Here is a 20,323-nt window from a genome sequence, read left to right as displayed (position 1 = left end):
CTCAGCTTGACCGAGGGCTCGATGACTGTAAAGAACAAACACACATGAGAACGTGAAATGACAGATCTCAATTTGAACATTACAGTATAAACATTTCTCTTTTTGAAGTTAGATTTTTGGGCATTTTTGTCTTCAATGGATAGGAGAGCTGAAGACAGACATGAAATGTAGGGAGACCGCTTAACATTACTATTTTAAATATTAAGTATTTTATGGCAGATCACTTTGGTACTTTTCTGATATAGGAGGAGAAGAAATGTACAAATAATGAACTGTGCTTGCAGTTAGAGGATACCTTAAAATTCACTGCAATTTTATAGCCTACTCGATATTGATGAATGAATAAAAAGTTAATGATATCTGTGGATTCCCACTGTTACAGTATCAGTGCAAAGCGTATCTAAAAAGTACAAAAATAATTAATTAATATGATTTTACAAATCACTGATTGAGAATGTAGAAATTTAGAAAAAAATACATAAATTATCTACTTTATTTCTATGCAGCATAGTTATTGTTTCCTTGCACTCTGGTATTTGTCCTGATGTGAGAAAAAGGTTATTCACACCAAATATTGTGTATAATGATAAAAATCACCGTAAGATTATGATGTAGATGTAAAATCACCTGTTTTTGAGATGACTTCCTCTACCAGTTGGCCAAGGCTCTTGCAAATCTCTAAATTCTTTTTTTCTTGTTTCATAAAAGCAGGGTTTTTGTTGAAGTCATTGGCAAATTCTATTGCCTTTTCAGTATAGCCGGTATATTTCCCCAAAGTGCTGTTGTAGTCGGCCCAAAGCACCTTATTGAAGAAGATTTTCGCCAAATAAAGAACGTCACCAGATGAGGTAAAGTGACATTGAAACAAGCCAGATCCAAAGAGAGACGCCTCTGTGACAGAAAGCAACAAGGGTTAGATCATGATGAAAGAATCTCTGGATCTGTTCTGAGACTCTTCATATTCAGTCAACAAGCTTTTTCAACAGCAATACAAACAAACAACATCAAAACTTTTATTTCATTGATACTCACCTGCTCTGGAAAATAGCAGGAGACACGGCAGCAAAAAGAAGTTACACATGTTCATGGTGACACATGAGAAGTGAGGATTTTAAAAATCAGCAGTGAAATAGTCTCACATATGAGGAAGTAATGCAGCAAACTGCTAAACAACATTCTAAAGGGCGTGTCACATTGTCTGTGCCAATTCATAACTACCCCTTTGTTGAGAGCGGGCATGAAGTGTTGGTGTAGTGAAAATCCCCAGGGACACGACTCACTTATTTTTGGTTGATTTCATGCCAATTGTAAGATTGTAATCAATAATCTAATCTCAGTGTTGATGGGTTGAATGATGCACTCTTCTTAATCTTAAATGAAAGCAGTTAAATCACTCATCAGTTGGTTGCAACTCTAGCTTTGAACCATTACTTAGTTTACAAAGGGTGACCAGATGTACTGACAATAGCCCTGGTGTCATGATGTGTGCTCCAGTGTTCCAATAAATGTACAAACAACATAAATATGCACACAGTTTAACTATTTTGTCCTCAAAGAGCAGTGAAGCATTACATGCTACCATAAACAATAAATCCTGTTCATAGCCGTTTTGCTCTTTTACAGAGCAAAGCCCAGCTTGTTCCTCAGTTTCTCTGTGTAAAACAATACTTCAATGGAAAACATCTTTTTACTAATCCTGTATGAAACATTATGTAACAGGAAAATCATCTGTATTAAAAAATATCATCCTGCTTGCTAACGCACTTCTCAGTGCCAAACTGTACCAGTGGAGTTGTAAACGTAACCACTTCTGGATGAGTGCTGAATATCGGCTTGGCTTTTTGTCCTGGAGAATCCGACCTGAACGCAGGCACTGTGTATAAAGAAATAACCAATCTTGTTGCTGAGAATCTCGTTTCATAAAGTGGGTCATGAAGAGGCATCAGTCTAGCAGTGAGACTATTTCAAAATCAGTTGAAAACACCTCAAAGTGCCTTTAATATTGATCGCTCTATGTGACCTACAAAAGTAAACAAGACCATCAGCAGTGAGAGTGAACATTTTTGTACAGCATTTTTCAATGCTATGAACCATTGCTCACAGAAACAGCCTTTGTTCATATTTTCTGCAGCAAAGATTGAGAGAGAGATTTGTATCAGAAAATGCATATGATATTCAGCACTCATCCAGAAGTGGTTATGTTTACAACTCCACTGGTAAAGTTTGGAACTGAGAAGTGTGCAAGCAGGATGATATTTCTTGATATAGATGATTTTCATTTTACATAATGTTCCGTACAGGATTAGTAAAAAGTAGTAGTGGACAGTAACAAAGTAAATTTACCTGACTACTGTACTTCAATACAGTTTTTGAGTATATGTACTTTACTTGAGTATTATTTTTGGGGGGTACTTGTTACTTTTACTCCACAACATTCAGAAGACAATTATTGTACTTTTTACTCCACTACATTTCTATCAATGCTCTAGTTACTCACCAGTTACTCTAGTTACTTTGCTTTGACATCAGCTCATGAATTTCCTACTCTTTTATGAAATCTGATCCCTAAGACAATAAAATGTGTTTGTGTAGTTCTGTTTGTCTCAGTGGTTTACCTGTATATTGTGCATCTCCACGGTTGAATGTGGAGCAAACACGGGGCAAATTTCACTCAGATCAGGCATTCATCAGTAAAACATGACTGATTTTGGCCAAAAAGGTCACCAGGATCAATACAACATGAAAACTCTTCACAGTACTTTTAACTTCTGTCTGTTTCATGTAACCTTTTAAAACTTCTACAAGAGGTTTAAGCAAAAACAAGACATTAACATATCGAACAAATAAAGATTTAAGGTTAAAATAAATAAATACAGAATTCAAAAAATACATTTCACAGTAGATAGACAGAAATATGAAAAGGGTTCACATATAAGACCAATTAATGGATACTGTGTGATGAGTGGGTGGTTATGTGGATAAGAATCCCAGCATGGTGAGTGGACACCAATGAAGCATCTCATACAGCTGTCTGATGGATTTTTTTGTTGGACTTGAGAAGACACCAGTGGTGTTTCAGATAACAAAGGTTGATTTTGTAACCGTCTTTGTGGGACTGTTAAGCCTTTGGTCTTAATACATTTAAACATCAAGATTTCTGTCTCGATTTGTTTTTATTTGAAGCTGCTACTCAATTTCAATTCAATTCAAAGGGCTTTATTAGCATGGAAAACATACGTAATCATTGCTAAAGCTTAAAAAGAAATAAAACACAAAATTACAAACAATTACAGAATAATAAGATTCAATGTTAAACTAACAGTTTTAACTAACTAACTACTACTAACTAACTACTCTGAGGTGGCTCTTGCAGAAGATAGCTTGATATCAGTTATGATACCGGAGTTATGACATGTTGATTTGTATAACAATAGAAGAAAAGACAACTAAGTGTTTGGTTGAAACCTTATAATTATATGATATGTATCACAGTGACATAAACAGTGAACAGACAGGTTACAATGTAATGATTGCTTTAACAGCACTGTCCTTACATTAAAGCACCAGGCAATAGATAGTGTTAAAAGATGAATAAAATAATAATTCAGATCATATAACTCTATTCTGTTAGGCGCGAAAAGGAACTGCTCTATTTAATATATAACTGTCTTTCTTTACATTGAATTAACACTTTCTTAATAACTAAGCTGCATAGGCAGGCTGTTACTCGTCTACTCTTCAACTACGCAGTTCTTGAATGAGCCATAAAAAGAAAAACATGACAGGCCTGATATTCATATCTCATTTGAAATCATATCACAGCTTAAGACAATATAAACAATGCATAGTTGTGTTGCACTTCAAATAACTATTTTTTCATCACAAACGACATCATGTGCAAAAGTCTCAATAAAGCTCCTGTGAGGACTTTCCTGAAAAAAAAGCAGTATCTCTTTGTTGTTTTTTGCTTGAACATGTGGAACAATAAATCTCAACTTGCTGTCTTTTGACAGATAATTGTCTTACTCATTGTGATTATTTGCTGTGGAAAACTAAAATAAAAGACTGTTTCTTTAGCATGCTACAAATACCTTCTGACAGCAACTCTTTGGCAGTGGTTATAGGCTTAACGATTACTCTGTTGAATCAATCAATCATGATGCTTATGGCCTTGATTGCCATTGTAGGTCATATAGAGAAATCACTATTCATTTCTGTTTATTGGCCAGTTAAAAACTCCTCACATGAGCTTTAAAAGAGTATTTATTGCCCTTCAAGGTGTCCTTTAGCCATAAGAAATGTTCCAGCTGCAACCCTAAACAGTCCAAGAGTCAAACCCACTCCACAGAAGACATCTGTTCCAACACTGGGATGACTGATTTCCACTTCTGTGGGGAAAGTTAGAAAGCAATTCATCAGTATAACAGGAACATGAAAACATGTATTTTTTTATGTTAAGTGGCCGAAAATGAAAGACCTACCCCAGTACCTTGTTTGAGGCTGGTCCAGTGCCAAGTGCTCCACGGTGCAGCTGTAAAAGTCCCCCTCCTTCGGTGTGAATTTCAGGGTGGAGTACTGGTGGAAGGTTTGATCTTTGTTAGGAAAATATCGACTGAGCATTACACCCTCTGTCACTGGTCTGTCATTTTTGGTCCAGCTGAATTTGATGCCAGGTGGGTAAAAGTAGTTCACAAAGCAGGTAAGGCTGTTTTCAACTCCAAGCTGAACTTCATCTGCAGAGTACAGGGCACTCTCTGGGGGGTCTACACAGGGGTCAGAGGTCACTCTAAAAGCTTCAGCATGTTAAAACAGAGACGAAATGTGCTCCTCTAGAAATCATGTTTACTCACCTTTGTCCTCTGGTGGATCTATCCCTTCAGCTTTGCGGATAGCATACCCCACAGTACATACTTTTTTTACTTTTAATGCACTTTTGTATACACGAGGGCTGACCAATAATTCTGCTGGGTCCAGCAGAACAAAAGGTGGACCACTGAATACAACCGTTTGGTTTTCAAAATCTACATATAAAATCTCTTCATTATCAAATTCATATTGAATTTGGATTGAACCATCCTCAGAGCAGCCCAGAACATAGACAAATTCATGGGGAGCTGAAAACAATGAAATAGAAATAAAGACAATGAGAAGCACAATGACATAAATCAATGCAGAGAAATAAGTCTTGTAATCAAATAATATATCCTACATACTGACTAAACTCTGCAGTAAAATGTTTCTCTGAATATCAGCTTCTCAAGAGCAAAGTAGTTCATTTAAAACTTTTACTTTTTGAAACGGTGCAGAAGGCATTCAGCAACAGAATAAGGAGGGAAGAAGTCTTCATGATTCACCTGCAGTACAGGATTATGTCTCTGCATGAAAAAATATTTTTTGTCTATCCTCAAAATCTTTATTTTTTTTCTAATCTTTACACAAGTCACCGGCGGAAGTCTACATCAGCTTATCGCAGTTCTGCCAAATCCTGCATCAAGTACAACTGAGTCATAGAGCCGTAGACCTTTTCTATGAAACAAAAAGATAACTATAAATAAGAACTTCCTTGAACACTCCCTGTTTATGTAAATGTTAATGAAAACACATCAGATAAAACCGGTTTTGCCAGTTTGCTGTAACCAATGTTATTTGGTGGCTCACTCAATCAAGGCTCAGGATACACTGTTCTTAGGTCGATATGATAGCCTGGGGATTTTTTAGCAAGAGGCTCTTGCCTGTGGCTGTGTGCTCTCTGTGTCAGTGTGATGAGGATTTACGAGAAAACTTAGCTTTTATACATTTCCATCAATTTGAACAATCATAAAAGTGAAATGGAAAATGTAGACTGAGGAGAACTACATTATGGAGGTATGATAAAAATCCTGACCCAGTTAATCAAACAAAAACATAACCAGCCTATTTGACACGAGTTATACCTCTGGTCCTAAGGTCATTCTTCCAAAAAGGATCTTGACCTCCCTAATTTTACCTGTGTAATTAAAGTTTATATTTCTTTTAAAATTATATTTTTGGGGCATTTTTGCCTTTATGGATGGGACAGCTGAAGAGAAACAGGAAATGTGGGGAGTAGAGAGAGGAGGAAGAGATTCAGCAAATGGTTGCGGCTGGAAGTAGAACTGGCGACCTCAGCGACGAGGGCTATAACCTCTGTATGTGGGGCGCTTAGGCTTGTAGGCCACCAGCGCCCAAAAGTTTATATATCTTAACAATTAAAAAAAAAAGTTGAGAGCCAAGCTTTTAATTGAAATCTCAGTTTTGTATAACAGTAATAGATATCAGTTAATCAAAATTGCACCATGTTTGAGTAAAATAAAACATCTTGAGAACCTACAGAAACTAGTACATTTATCATGGAAAAGATAAACATGTCTCCTTTGGACTGAATGTGCTAATTGTCTTGAGGGTGTACATTTCAAAATATTTATTAGAATAGAAAAAAGTTGTTGCTTTCTTAAAACTGAAGGCTGTACAGGCCTACAGATTCTTCTATGGTTTTTCAATGGTGGGACTCATAGGGGCAGAGCCATACTTTTTTGACTGGGGTGGCCAAACTGGGGCACTGACTTTTGTGGGGAAGGCAATTATTATGTCTTCACACAAATAATATACTTCCTCTACAGCAATCATATCTTCTTTGGCTATTAACTTTAAAGTATCCAAAAGATGTTGTATTCCTATGTCCTTTTTTTGACTCTAAAAATTAACAAAATAGAGTGGAAACAGTAAAATCTGAACGCAACTCTTTGTGGACTAAAAAAAAAGACGTTTATTGAATGTCACAATTTAAATGACCAAAAAAGAAATGTGCCAAACGTACACGTCCTACCTCTGACAAGAGCATCAATGGAGTATGCCACAGCTAGCCACTTCTCTGGACACCGCTTTGAGGATTCATAATTTACACTTCCATTCTTTTTTGTATAATTGTTGTGGCTTTTTTGAAGGGGGTGCATTTTGCCCTTCATTAGACAGGACAGCTGACGAGAGACATGATATGTGGGGAGTAGAAAGAGGGGCATGACATGCAACAAATGATCCTGGCTCAGATTTGAGATAGTGACCACTGCAATCAGGACTAGAGCCTCTGTCTATGGGGCATATGCTTCAAAACTTATGATAACAGTGTCCCAGTTTGCACTCATGTTCTTGATTTAATATATGTTTATGCAACTTTACTGAACAACACCTGATTTAGTCGCAAGCTCCAAAAACAAAATGATAGTACTTTTCAATCTGAAATAGAACATCAGCAATATTAAACCAAAATGAATGACTGACTCATGATGTCAGATTTAATATATGTAGTTAAAGCTTACGAGTGTAAGCTTACATTTACATGTCATTTCTACTGGTCACACTAGACAAAGTCAAAGTGTGACAGCAAATTCCCAGTGTCTTAAACTGATTAAGCGTGTATTTTATGTATTTGATTTCGGCAGTCTGTTTTTGATAATAATGCAACATTTCTGGGGCACTGGTGGCCTAGCGGTCTAAGCGCCCCACATACAGAGACCACAGTCCTCGTCGAAGGGGTCGCCGGCTTGATTCCCGGCCGGTCAACCGTTTCCTGCATGTCTTCCCCTCCCTCTACTCCCCACATTTTCTGTCTCTCTTCAGCTGTCCTATAAAATAAAGGAAAAAAGGCCAAAAATATAACTTAAAAAAAAAAAAAGAATAATAATGAAACATTTCTTTTGTCAGAAGTGACACAGTTTCATTTCAAAGCTAAATATTATCCGTTGTACTATGAGGTCCAGGGACATAATGACACAATGAAGCAGTTTAAGTATTGTTTTAATGTGGAATTGTTTCCATGTTTGAGCTGGTATTTGGTATAATGACACAATAATATAGATACCAAGTTTATGTTTTTACAAACTTAAACACTTCAAACTGTAGCTATAGAAAACACTGCAAGCCTGATATTTGAGCCTCTCAAACCCAGATAACATTTAAGAAGAAATTTGCCACTATCAACATCTGAATGATGTATAAAATATCCATAAAACCAAGTATTTATTGCCCTTCAAGATGTCCTTTAACCATTAAAAATGTTCCAGCTGCAACTCCCAGCAGTCCAAGAATCATCCCCACTCCACAGAAAACATCTGCTCCAACACTGGGATGACTGATTTCCACTTCTGTGGGGAAAGTTAGAAAGCAATTCATCAGTATAACAGGAACATGCAAACCTGTAATATTTATACCAAAGTGGCCGAAAATGAAAGACCTACCCCAGAACCTTGTTTGAGGCCGGTCCAGGGCCAAGTGCTCCACGGTGCAGCTGTAAAAGTCCCCCTCCTTCGGTGTGAATTTCAGGGTGGAGAACTGGTGGAAGGTTTGATCTTTGTTGGGAAAATATTGACTGAGCATTACACCCTCTGTCACTGGTCTGTCATTTTTGGTCCAGCTGACTTTGATGTCAGGTGGGTAAAAGTAGTTCACAAAGCAGGTAAGGCTGTTTTCAACTCCAAGCTGAACCTCATCTGCAGAGTAGAGGGCGGTCTCTGGGGGGTCTACACAGGGGTTAGAGGTAAATTTAAAACCTTCCACTGCGTTTTACAACAAATAAATATTGGTTACTTTATTAAACATTGATGTCTACTGACCTTTCGCCTCTGGAGGATTTTTCTCTTCAGCCTTGAGGATGGTAAGAAATAAAGGACATACAATCCTTGCTTTCAGTGCATCTTTATAAATATGAAAATCACTGAACGTTTCACTTGGGTTTTGCAGAACAAAAGGTGGCACAGTGTATATGATCTCTTGTTTTTTAAAATCGATGTATAATATCTCCTCATTATCAAACTCATATTGAACTTGTGTTGTGCTGTTCTCAAAGCATCCCACCCCGTAGACAATTTCATGGGAAACTGAAAACAATGAAGTAGAAAAAAAGACAATCAAAAATGTGCTGCTGTAAACATCCAAAGAACCTAAACAAATAACAGTCTTTCAAACTAAATAAACTCAATTTTGAATAGCAAATCTCACTGGAACAAAGTTACAAATTTGAAACACTTACTTTTTGAAAAGGTACAGAGGGTATTCAGCATTAAAATAAGGAAAGAAGTACACCTCATGGTAAGGCTGTGGTATGGTACCCTCTCTTTGTGTGAACACAAAAGAAAAACTGTAATAAATTATAAATTGTCACTTCCAAAAAAGTCACTATAGTAAGTTATCCATGGGTCCCTTGTGAATCAGCCTACAACCAAAAATCTGATCTTTGCAGAGTCAGTTCTCCCTGAATCAAAACTTGAATCGCTTCCTTTATGCAAATGTTGATGGGAATACACTAGTCAAACCAGTTTTGCCTGAGCAACATTAATCTTCTCAAAGTACACAGTGGTGTTTATTGTGAGCAGTGCAGAAGTGAGGTATTGCTTTGAATAGCTTTTATATGTCACAGGTTGAAAGCATCTAAGAATTAGAATTGTGTAGAGACATTTCCATTTAAATCTCCGCTCCAAACAGTAACCCATATCAGTGGTGGACAGTAACAAGTAAGTTTACTTGAGTAGTGTACTTCAGTAAATTTAATGAGTATCTGTACTTTACTTGAGTATCATTTTTTGGGGATACTTATTACTTTTAGAAGACAATTATTGTACTTTTTACTCCACTACATTTCTATCAATGCTCTAGTTACTCACTACTTTTGCTTTGAAGTCAGCTCATGAATTTCCTTCTCTTTTCTGAAATCTGATCCCTAAGACAGTAAAATATGTTTGTGTAGTTCTGTTTGTCTTAGTGGTTTAGACATACCTGTATATCGTGCGTCTCCAAATTTGAAATTTCACTCAGATCAGTCAGTTCATTTAGAGGATGGCTTTAATTCTCCACCTGAGCACCCATGGTCATATCTTCAGCCCGTGTTAGAGGTTTTTAAAATGAAGAATGATACATATCGTTTGAAATGTTCTCCCTGTTTCCCACTCTGCCCAAACATACAAACATTCACTGTCCAACCTGAGAAAGCGTGCTGAGCTATAATATTTGTTTCATTCCGGATGAACATTTCAAACTAAGTTGTCTGTGCTTGGAGGAACTCAGTTGCTGTTTTTATCCCATGGTATAGTTTTTAGAGTTTCAAGTAATGGTTTCTAGATAAACATGATGTAACCGAATGTACCCCTTTGTAATCTTGACTGCACTCATGCTTTGTGATAATACAACGTTTTGAGTAATCTAAGAAGTACTTTGAATACTGAAGTATTTTAAAAAGCAAGTACTTCAGTACTTTAACTCAAGTAATAATCTGACAGAGCAACTTTCACTTGTATTGGAGTAATATTTGACCTGGAGTATCTATACTTTGACTTAAGTAATGGAGCTGTGTACACCTCTGCCCATAACAACAAACAAGTACTCTGAAACTTTCCCTGACTTGACCGGCAGGTGGCGCTCTGTGTTCATGGAAGTTAGCGGTGCTGCGCTCTGAAGAAGCCGCCTGTTGGTGCTGTTCTGGGGCATGTGGCTCAGAGAGTGGGGCCGTCTTCATCATCCCTGACCCTGCTGGGCCATCGATGAAAAACCCGACCGAGCTGTGAAGGGGGCTGGGGATGCACAACAGGACGGAGGAAACACAGCTTCACAGAAGCAGAGAAACCAGGAGTGCTGATGCTGCTGAACATGGAGCCTCCTCTGTGATATAAATGGACTTTGCTCACTTGTGGGCAGTCAGTGATTTCAAATTATTAGCTTTGTTTCGTTTTTCTCTCTCTTTTGTAATCGTTGGGACAAACATCTGCAATGATGCGGACTGTGGACTGGAGAGGAACCTCTGCGATAGTCCTCTGCCTTGTGGGATATATGTTCTCCAAAGTTGTCGCCAAAACACTACCAGAGGACACAGCAGCGCAAGGTAAAGGTGCTTTTAATACTGTGATCCGCTCCTTTTGTGCAGGAAAAGGCAGCTAGTCAGAGGCTATCCTGCTGGCTATGTTAGCCTGCTCCGATGCTGATGGGACCTAAAGTTAGCTAGCGTTAGCAAGACAGGGAGCACGAAAACTTCATTAATATGTTTGTTATCAAGCTTGGTTTGCTTTTTTACACATCAGTGGATAACATTTAAAACTAGTTGTCTTCAAACCCTACGCAGTTAAACCTTTGTATGATACTTTTTGTAGTTGGTGTGTCTAAATCATGCTCTCATGTTGTCCAGATAATGCAGCAGGGTAAGTCCATCTGCTGGGATTTGTCATTTCCAACCACGCCATATCGAAAAACAGCCCAAAACTAAACCGGGTTTCTCTGTGTGGAGAGGGAGGACACTTTGTGGAGGTGTCCACCAGAAAGGATGCAAATAAGCTCAATTAATCTGAGGGTTGAGCTTTGTGCCAGAGTCGTCGAATTGATCTTTTTTTTTTACCATCGAGAAACTAAAGGTGCATTTTGACCAGTTCTTGGGGCCCCCAGAACTACTTTCCCTGGAACTCAAAGGTTCCTGTGCCCCCATTGTTGTCTGCGTTTTGACCCTGGGCTGAAGTCTCAGGTAGATTGTGCAAATCAGGCCAGTGACTTATATAGAAAAAAACCCAATAATATTTCGAAATCTTAACAAAAAACGAAACTAGTTTGCATTCCCAGGAACTCCCTCTGTGTTTCAACTGTGCTAACTCCACAAACACTGTTACCTTCAACCGAAAGTCCCAGGACCTGTGAAAGGTACTACCCCCCCAAGCAAGGGCCATTCAGGGGGAGATTATCCACCCCTGATTTAAATTTAGACCCTGGTTCCGCCGGTCGAAAGGCACGTAGTTCAGGGGTAAAGTTCCTGCGGGCGAAAAACGCCTTAAAGGTGCATTTCGACCAAGAGTTCCAGGGTCTTTTAGCCCCCAGAACTACTGTCCCTAGATCTATAAGGTTCCTCTGCCCCCATTGTTGTCTGCGTTTTGACCGTGGGCTGAGGTCTCAGGTAGATTGTGCAAATCAGGCCAGTGACATATGGAGAAAAACAATTAAATGAATTACTATTTTGAAATCTTAATAAAAACTAAACAATACATTCCCAGGAACTCCCTCTGTGTTTCAACTATGCTAACTCCACAAACACTGTTACCTTCAACCGAAAATCCCAGGACCTGTGAAAGGTACTACCCCCCCAAGCAAGGGCTATTCAGGGGGAGATTATCCACCCCTGATTTAAATTTAGACCCTGGTTCCTCCGGTCGAAAGGCACGTAGTTCAGGGGTAAAGTTCCTGCGGGCGAAAAACGCCTTAAAGGTGCATTTCGACCAAGAGTTCCAGGGTCTTTTAGCCCCCAGAACTACTGTCCCTAGATCTATAAGGTTCCTCTGCCCCCATTGTTGTCTGCGTTTTGACCATGGGCTGAGGTCTCAGGTAGATTGTGCAAATCAGGCCAGTGACATATGGAGAAAAACAATTAAATTAAATACTATTTTGAAATCTTAATAAAAACTAAACAATACATTCCCAGGAACTCCCTCTGTGTTTCAACAACTGTGTTAACTCCACAAACACTGTTACGTTCAACCGAAAGTCCCAGGACCATTGAAAAGTACTACCCCCCCAAGCAGGAGGGGTTGTACCCCTGATTGTCTCTACCCCTGAACTAAATTTTTACCCTGGTTCCTCCATCCGAAACAAACGTAGTTCAGGGGTAAAGTCCCTAGTTCCAGGGTAAAGTTCCTGTGGTGGAAAAACGCCATACACAATACATTAATTAATGTGCTGTAGGCTAATTTAAAAAAAGTTTTATCGTTTTTGTAACTTTGAAAATTAAAACATTCTCATAACTTCACTTGAGTTTTTTTGTTGTATAATATTAGGAATTTTTAAATTAATCAATATAATGGATCATGCACAGGGAATTTAAATACTTTAATTGCAGACCTATATTCCTACCAATATAATAACAATGAACTGAGGAAAATGAAGCACTACTTATAGTTGATTAAAGTACTTTTTTTTTTTAACTTTTTATTTTCTGAGTTTTTTTTTTTTTGAACATATGTTGTTTGTTTACATACATACACTTGTACATACTTACACACACACAAGAACACAAAAACATGAGGTCATGGCTTAGTCTGTAAAAGAAAGCATACATTTAGATGAGAAACAACACAAAATGCATACTAGGTCACACATTTATGATGAATTCATTTCACTGGCTAAATAAATACACCATTTCTCCCATCATTTTTCCCCCAGTTCTTTTTGGAGCCGTATAGAATAGGTAACTTGCTCTAAAAGATATAGTTGTTTTACAATATTAATAAAGATACCAGCAGTATGGCACTTCCTCTGAAGCCAAAGTTTTTTAATGGCCTTTTACTTGATGCCAGCAAAATCTTTTGGAGGTTGGTGATTAAAGTACATTTTTGAAGCAAAAATGCTAAACCCATCCTGGCTAAATACCATGTGGCTTTTTGCCTTGTGTGACAAATATTGGTATTTTTGTTTTTGCTAGTTTTCTGAAATTTATGGACTGAACTATCAATTTTGAAAATTTGTGATAGTAGTTAAAAAAAAGTAATCAGGCCATCAAACTCAAAAACATATGATGCAAAATGTTTACAGCCAAACAAATCACACATTTTTTTTCCCACCAGTGTCACGTGGTCTCCCATTACTACAGCAGACATGACATACAAAACCGTGAATCACAATAATGTTTTGGAATCTTATTCAGACATGGACTTCAAAGCTTTCCTGTCATACTTACTCCTAAAGAACACAACATCTGTTTTATTCATCACTTATATCTCATACGCCGCCACACTCACGCACTCGCACACACACACACTCACACACACACATCCCAGTGGTGTGTGTTTGCTTACGTTTTGGTCTGGACTACAGTCTTCTCACTCCCACCATGTTTACAGCAGGGTTATAGATGTAAACATACAGTAAGTATTGCTGTAAATCAATCATGGATAGAAAGGAGCAACCTCAACGTTTATTAATGTCAAAATTAAATAAATGATTATCTGAGTACTTCTGGGCTTTTTGGAGCTCTTCTTTGTTTTCCCAGACATGTTCATAATCAGCTGATCAGGCTAAACTAATAACAACACGCTCTGGAGGAGAACACGGTGTAATTGCAGAGCTTTGAAGTCCACATCAGCCTCTCTCTCTGCTCTCTTTTAACCTTTTTGCTGTCTTTCCCTGGTATTCACTTTGCCTCAGATTGACCTTCACTGGTCTCACAGGGAGGGCAGAAAGAGTGTGTGTGTGTTTTCAGGTCGATACTGAGGACTTCTCCTGGTCTGTCCAGCAGACGACAGAGATGAGTGGAGCCAGACAGACAATCTCCCTGCAGATATAGATCTCACTCACATTACTGCTGCCCATAATAGGCATGGCATTGTATCTCTAGCAGAAAAGCATTCACCAAAGCTTGGACAGGGACAGCCAGGAAGAAGACAACCAGTCAAATGTTGTCGCCACCAGCAAGCAAACTTTGATTTTTATCAGCCGTAAGTGTTAATAGCAGCCCCAAAGTAATTCTGGTTGAAATATAAAGAGCCAAGTTGCTCTCCTGTTGGAGTTTGGAGATCTAATGATCTACATGGCTGTCTAATCTCACTTTAAATCTGGACGATGGAAAAGAGTGGGCGGATCACCTATTGATAGTCTTTATTCACAACAACAAAGACTTTGTTCTACAGACAGGAGTATGAGTGTGTTTGTGCTTTTATTGTTTAATTCATTTTGCTTTGGTTTGGTCTGCCTTTGGTGTTTCTTCATATTGCAAGGTTTTCGCCTTGTGATTCATACTAAACCTCTTTGTCTCCAAAACAAGATCCTTATTTCATGAACATCACACTGAGAATCAGATGTTTGTTATTTATCAGAACAGCAAACAACTCTTTTCAGTCCTAATGTTTCCTTTTGCTGTGGTTGAAGAAGTTATTACATGCAGACACACAGTCTGTTGGAGCTTGAAGTTAGACGATTCATCGCCTTCATTCCTTTCCTGCCTGGCTTTCTTTATAGTGCACATGTATGAAGGGATTCTAAATATAGCCTGAACAACTGTCCAGTATTCACCTTTTCTAAACTCTGTGGCAGAGCTTTCACGCTCCTGTCACATGATTCCTGACTCCTCGTACTCATGTGCTCATGTGCTCATGATGCAGATGGTGGAAAAAAATGTTGTGATGATCTCATTTGCTGTTACCGTCAACAGTTTTGTAAGCAAACTAATTCTGTGTTACTGAATTAAACAAGTCACTCCCCTTTTGGAAATTCCTGGAACTAAACAACAGGCTTTTTTTTAATGGATGAAGAGGAATTTCATGTGTTTTAATTGTCAGTTTGTTTAGGTCAGCAACATCTGCTCGTTCCAGAACATGTCAGACCTTACCTTGGGATCTGGGGATGAGCGCCTGTTTGAACTTTTTGACTTTTCATAGACTGAATAAATACTGATTTATTTTAAAGTGAAGGGCAGAATAAAAAATATATATCTTAATTGCAAAGCAAAAAACGTTCATCTAGATAGAGCTTGAAATATCAATCCTAATGAGTTTAATGAAGTCAATACAGGTCAGCATCAAGGATGTTAAGAAGTGACTCATTTCTTAGTCATTTAAAAGCTAATTTATATTCCAAAAACAGACTGTTTTTTGTAACTTTGAAAATTAAAATATTCTTATAACTTCACTTGAGTTTTTTTTTTGTATAATATTGAAAAATATTTAAATTAATCAGTATAATGGATCATGCGCAGGGAATTTAAGTACTTTAAGTGCAGACCTATATTCCTACCAATATAATAACATTGAACTGAGGAAAATTAAGCACTACTTACAGTTGATTAAATAAATCCCTTGAGCCAATTTATTTAACTAATCAAAACAGAGCGCCGTTGGCCTAGCAGTCTAAGCACACGCCCCATATACAGAGGCTATGGCCCTTGTCTCAGAGATTGCAGGTTCGATTCCAGGCTCGACCATTTGCTGCATGTCCTCCCCCACTCTCTGTTCCCCCCATCTCCTGTCTCTCTTCAGCTGTCCAGTCCATTAAAGGCAAAAATGCCCCAAATATAAATATAAAAAATAATAAATAAAAATAAATAAATAAATAAATTAACATAGCAAAACACAGAATCACAGAGTATGTAAGTAAGATTAAGTAAGATTTATTGATAGAGCACCTCTCAAGAACAGAGGTCACAAGGTGCTTTACAACAACAATAGAAGAACATTAAAAGGCAAAACAGCGATTGCAAATCACGTAAAAACAGACAGATTAAACATATGTGTGTATACAATGTCGATTTGGTGTGCTGATTGTGGCTAACATTAGCAGAGTTAGCACCGCCAGCCTTCAGTCCACCTTGCAGGTTAACTGACATGCCTGTGCTTATTGCACGTTCTGTTGAGTTAACCAGAGTTAACAGTATTTTATAGATCAAAATACTGCCAAACCGTGCAGCACATCTTTTTGTTTGTTTGTTTGTTTGTTTGTTTCGATCAAATGTTCATGTTCCATGATAGCCATGTATAACTGCTTCCGACTGGCAGCTTGTGGGTAACTAACAGCAGTAACCAACCAGGTGGAGGGAAATCTCATGTCAAAGATTTTATTGAAATATCCGTGATATAAACATCAGTTAAATAAGTCATTACTGAGGTTTAACCTGCTTTCACTTCTAAATCGAAGGTCTGAAATTATCATGTGAATTATTTTGTATTACATTCAAAGTAAACCTGTGGCTTTAGACACAGTATGATGTTACACTACCTTTGACAGAAAATACATTTATTTTAGTTTGATCATTTAAGACAGGGGTTCCCAATGTTGGGGTTGGGACCCACTGGGCGGTCGCGAGACACTAATGGAGGGTCGTGAGATGACTTCTGGAATGTTTTTTATTTTTTTGAGAAGTCTAAAAGTTTATATTTTACCCATCATTGAAAAAATAGTAGTTACATTTGAAATAAAACTTTTTTTTCCATTAGTTTTCTGACTTTCTTTGTTGCCAGATGACTCCTCAGGTTAGGGTTGGTTAACAGTAAATTAACAAAAGCATAAGTAGCAGCAGGTTAATTCATAATTGCACGGAAAACACAGCAAAGTTCATGCAGGCTAATTTTCTGCAGACCAGCTAAATGAAGTATGAAGCATCATTGAATCACTTTGAAAGACAGTTGGGGTCACTGGTCTTAGTCACCTATATTTTGGGGTCACGGTCTGAAATGTGTGGGAACCCCTGATTTAAGGCATCTAAGCCTGTGACGAACAGTAATTGTCTCTACTGTATAAACCGACAATTATATGTTATATAAAAGATAGAATATATGTCAACACTGGCTAAGGATTTATTCATTTTCAAATTTTGTTTTTCTGCCAACGGCCCAAATCCCCCAAAATGATGAGTATAGCTGCTTATCTTAAGAGAACAGGTGGAGAAACAATTCAGATTGTTGCTCATACACTTCCATTTTACCCATATTAGGGCTTGATGCTGTTAAAATAGCAGAATAAGAGGTTGTAAGGAGATGACATAATAAAGAATTCAACCTTCAAACGGTGGCGAACACTACAAAGCATATAGATTTATGAAACTGTGATGATTCATTCATTATTTTGAAGAGTATTTTGTACTTTGTTGTATTTTCCATGATATTTTAAGTATATTCCTTCTTTTCAAGCTCTGCCGAGCTTTACCTCTTTTTTTATGGCTGCGTTTATTTCTGCAGAGTGAAAATGCACGAATATAAGAGACTCTTACTTTTTATTTATTGGACGCAAAGTGATGTTTTCATCAGCATCGGTCTGATTATTTGCAAACAGTCCTTATTAGGAGTAAACACTGCTGCAGCTTTTTCACTAAAAGTTGCTTTTAAGCAAACTTTCCCCTCCCCTCGTGTGCAGTAAGCATCTGTTTTCCCCTTCGCTGTCTGGAAGAACACCAAAACCCCCCTCACACGCCCAGTGAGGGCCAGTCATACCAGGCATTTCCAGTTTATCACACCTCACTCTCATGGTGCAGAGCTGCTTTACCTCCCTGTAACTTCTGATTAAGACCTCAAACGGATTTATGAGAGCTGTGGAGCATGCTCACAGTTTTCCAATCCTCTCCTCTTGGGTATATCTTGTTTTGTCAAACACACAGAACCACCCACTGCTTTGGCTTCCCAGGGATAAATGGTCTGAGATCACAGCGTTGGCGAGGCAAAACTCTTTTTGATGCCTCTATCCTCCATATGGTCGTCAACAGACGGCTATTTGGAGTCAAGAGTCACCGTGGGGTACAGGTTGAGCTGCAGGGTTTTTCTTCAGTCTTCAGGACGAGCATCTTCTTTTTCTCCTGTGTGTTGGAGCAAAGAGGAGACTCCCAGCTTGTTTAACAATGATGTCACAACAGAGCTGATTTATTGGATGAGGATTGGGAGGGGACTGCTGCATTTGTCAGTCAGGGGTCTCCCAGGGGACTTCTTTTTAAAGTGAGCACAGCTGGTACCCCTAAGAGCATATCAGTGGGAGTGGGACAGGAAGTGAGGTCAGCTCACAGAGAAACGCACGCACGCACGCACGCACGCACACACGCACACACGCACGCGCACACACACACACACACACACACACACACACACACACACACACACACACACACACACACACACACACACACACACACACACACACACACACACACACACACACACACACACACACCAAATCTTAATAGGATAGGGAGTTTCTGTCAAGGGGAAATCCAGCCGTCTTTTTGTTTTTTCCCATCCTCTGCTGTGCAAATGTAATAATGAGGAGGAATGAAGAGAAGGGTCAGGAAGCAGCCACAGAGCAGATCTTCACACCCGACCTCTCTGGGTAATGATGTGTTTGGTTTAAGATTGACACGAAAGTCTGCCAAACTTCGCCACATACAAAACACCACTTAACTTAGAGCCTAGCAAAGGTATGATTTCAGTATCAACAGTCCTGTTGTTTTTTTTGAAGGGGGAGTCTGCACCCAGGCTGAACTCTGAGCAGATTGTCAGAGAGGTTTCTCACCAGGCACAGGGTCCTTGAGTGTGGGAGGAGGGGATCCGTCTAGCCCAGGGGTATGAATGTATGTGTTAGCCCGTGTATGTCACGGTGGGTTGGGTTACAAGAAAGAGTTACGACAAAATTCAGTTGAATTAAGTTTGGGGGAGGCGGGCAGGTTATGGTCCAGGGAGATGACTTTTCAGCCTTAATTGAAAGGTCACCGTGGGTCAGTGAGCAGCCAATGATCAAACAGTTTCGGTTGTCATGTGTGCAAAGACAGAGGGAGAGTTTGGGTTTGTGTAGATGTTAAATTATAGCGTTTCTATAACCAAGTTTGCTTTTTTATTATACGTTTGGGGATCTGAAGCTGAAATTGACCTTTTGTTTGTTTTTCTGGTTTGCGGTGTTTTGAAATATAGCCTCTCTACAGAGAAGTAAACAGATGTGTGCACACTTTGGCACTGGTGTAAAGCAATCTAAGTACATGTAACCAAGTTTCAGTATCTGCACTGAGTATTTAAAAACATTTTAACACTCATACTCAACTTCATCTTAGAAGCAAATCTTTAACTTAAACTCTGCTTCAGGGACGTTTTTGTATTTATTTGTTATGAGTTTGAATTTGATATCCTCAGCAATACATCAACAACCTGACTTGTCAATACTATTATGGTATTGCTAGGGTTGCAAAATTCTGTGAATTTTCAAAGTGAGAAACTTTCCATTGGAATTAACAGGATTTTACTAAATTGAAGGTTGGCTCTTAATAGGGAATTTAAATATAGGGGGGGAAATATATTTTAGCATAGCAGATTTCATGCAAGTGCAGTTGAATATATATGCTATTCCTCAATCACATGCACATAGCACACTGCTTACTGCAGGGCTATTGAGACCATGCCCCCTAAATGCACTGTGCATTCCTCCATCACATGCACAGATGATTTCTAGAATCCTGGACCACACTTTTGAGCCCAGAGCTCAAGACTATTGAAGCCAAACCTTTGAGCCTGTGGACTACACAGAGCGAAGTGATGATATTATGTGGTAATATATTTAACAAATTTGATGTATGGTACTAATGTTTAACTTACACATATCAAATTTAATTGTATTGTTTTGGATGGATGTCTGCTTATAACAAAACAAATATTTATGCTTGGGTATGATACCTTTCCATTAAATTACCCTCAATTCCCAGTTAACTCCCATTAATTCCAGTGGAAAGTTTACAATTTGGAATATTACCAAAATTCCCAAGCTTAACTTTCCGGAAATTTACAGGAAATGTTCCACCCCTTTGCAACCCTAGGTACTGCTGATGTCAAAT

The 20,323-nt window shown here is 38.5% G+C and overlaps 4 protein-coding genes across 4 annotated transcripts in view; 1 reads left to right on the top strand and 3 right to left on the bottom strand.

The window, feature by feature from the left end:
• The window catches only part of LOC117823532 (rano class II histocompatibility antigen, A beta chain-like), a 2,293-nt gene extending 1,206 nt beyond the window's left edge, over window positions 1–1,087 (bottom strand). Inside the window, exons 1-3 of the mRNA XM_034698752.1 lie at window positions 1,033–1,087; window positions 668–891; window positions 1–50 (exon numbers count right to left, since the gene is read on the bottom strand). The exon at window positions 1–50 is cut by the window's left edge and continues 260 nt beyond it. Coding sequence (XP_034554643.1) covers window positions 1–50; window positions 668–891; window positions 1,033–1,087 — 329 coding nt within the window. The remainder of the gene's footprint in view (window positions 51–667; window positions 892–1,032) is intronic.
• A 3,176-nt stretch (window positions 1,088–4,263) lies between these two features.
• Window positions 4,264–5,347, bottom strand: LOC117822758 (H-2 class II histocompatibility antigen, A-U alpha chain-like). Its single transcript, XM_034697661.1, has 4 exons — window positions 5,290–5,347; window positions 4,851–5,114; window positions 4,482–4,763; window positions 4,264–4,388 (listed from the first exon to the last, which is right to left on the bottom strand). Exons 1-4 carry the CDS (start codon window positions 5,345–5,347, stop codon window positions 4,264–4,266), a joined length of 729 nt encoding a protein of 242 aa, XP_034553552.1.
• Window positions 5,348–7,868: 2,521 nt separating this feature from the next.
• On the bottom strand, window positions 7,869–15,392 carry LOC117822659 (HLA class II histocompatibility antigen, DP alpha 1 chain-like). The gene is made up of 4 exons (XM_034697507.1): window positions 15,359–15,392; window positions 8,628–8,658; window positions 8,253–8,534; window positions 7,869–8,159 (listed from the first exon to the last, which is right to left on the bottom strand). Exons 3-4 carry the CDS (start codon window positions 8,389–8,391, stop codon window positions 8,035–8,037), a joined length of 264 nt encoding a protein of 87 aa, XP_034553398.1. The 5' UTR covers window positions 8,392–8,534; window positions 8,628–8,658; window positions 15,359–15,392; the 3' UTR covers window positions 7,869–8,034.
• fam171a1 (family with sequence similarity 171 member A1) overlaps window positions 10,463–20,323 on the top strand; it is a 29,610-nt gene continuing 19,749 nt past the window's right edge. The window contains exon 1 of the mRNA XM_034697502.1: window positions 10,463–10,885. Coding sequence (XP_034553393.1) covers window positions 10,774–10,885 — 112 coding nt within the window. The 5' untranslated portion in view covers window positions 10,463–10,773. The remainder of the gene's footprint in view (window positions 10,886–20,323) is intronic.

The sequence above is a fragment of the Notolabrus celidotus genome, chromosome 12 (genome assembly GCF_009762535.1).
Source record: "Notolabrus celidotus isolate fNotCel1 chromosome 12, fNotCel1.pri, whole genome shotgun sequence".
Taxonomy (NCBI): domain Eukaryota; kingdom Metazoa; phylum Chordata; class Actinopteri; order Labriformes; family Labridae; genus Notolabrus; species Notolabrus celidotus.
Note: the sequence above shows the minus strand (reverse complement) of the source record. Positions and strands in the feature narration are given on the sequence as shown.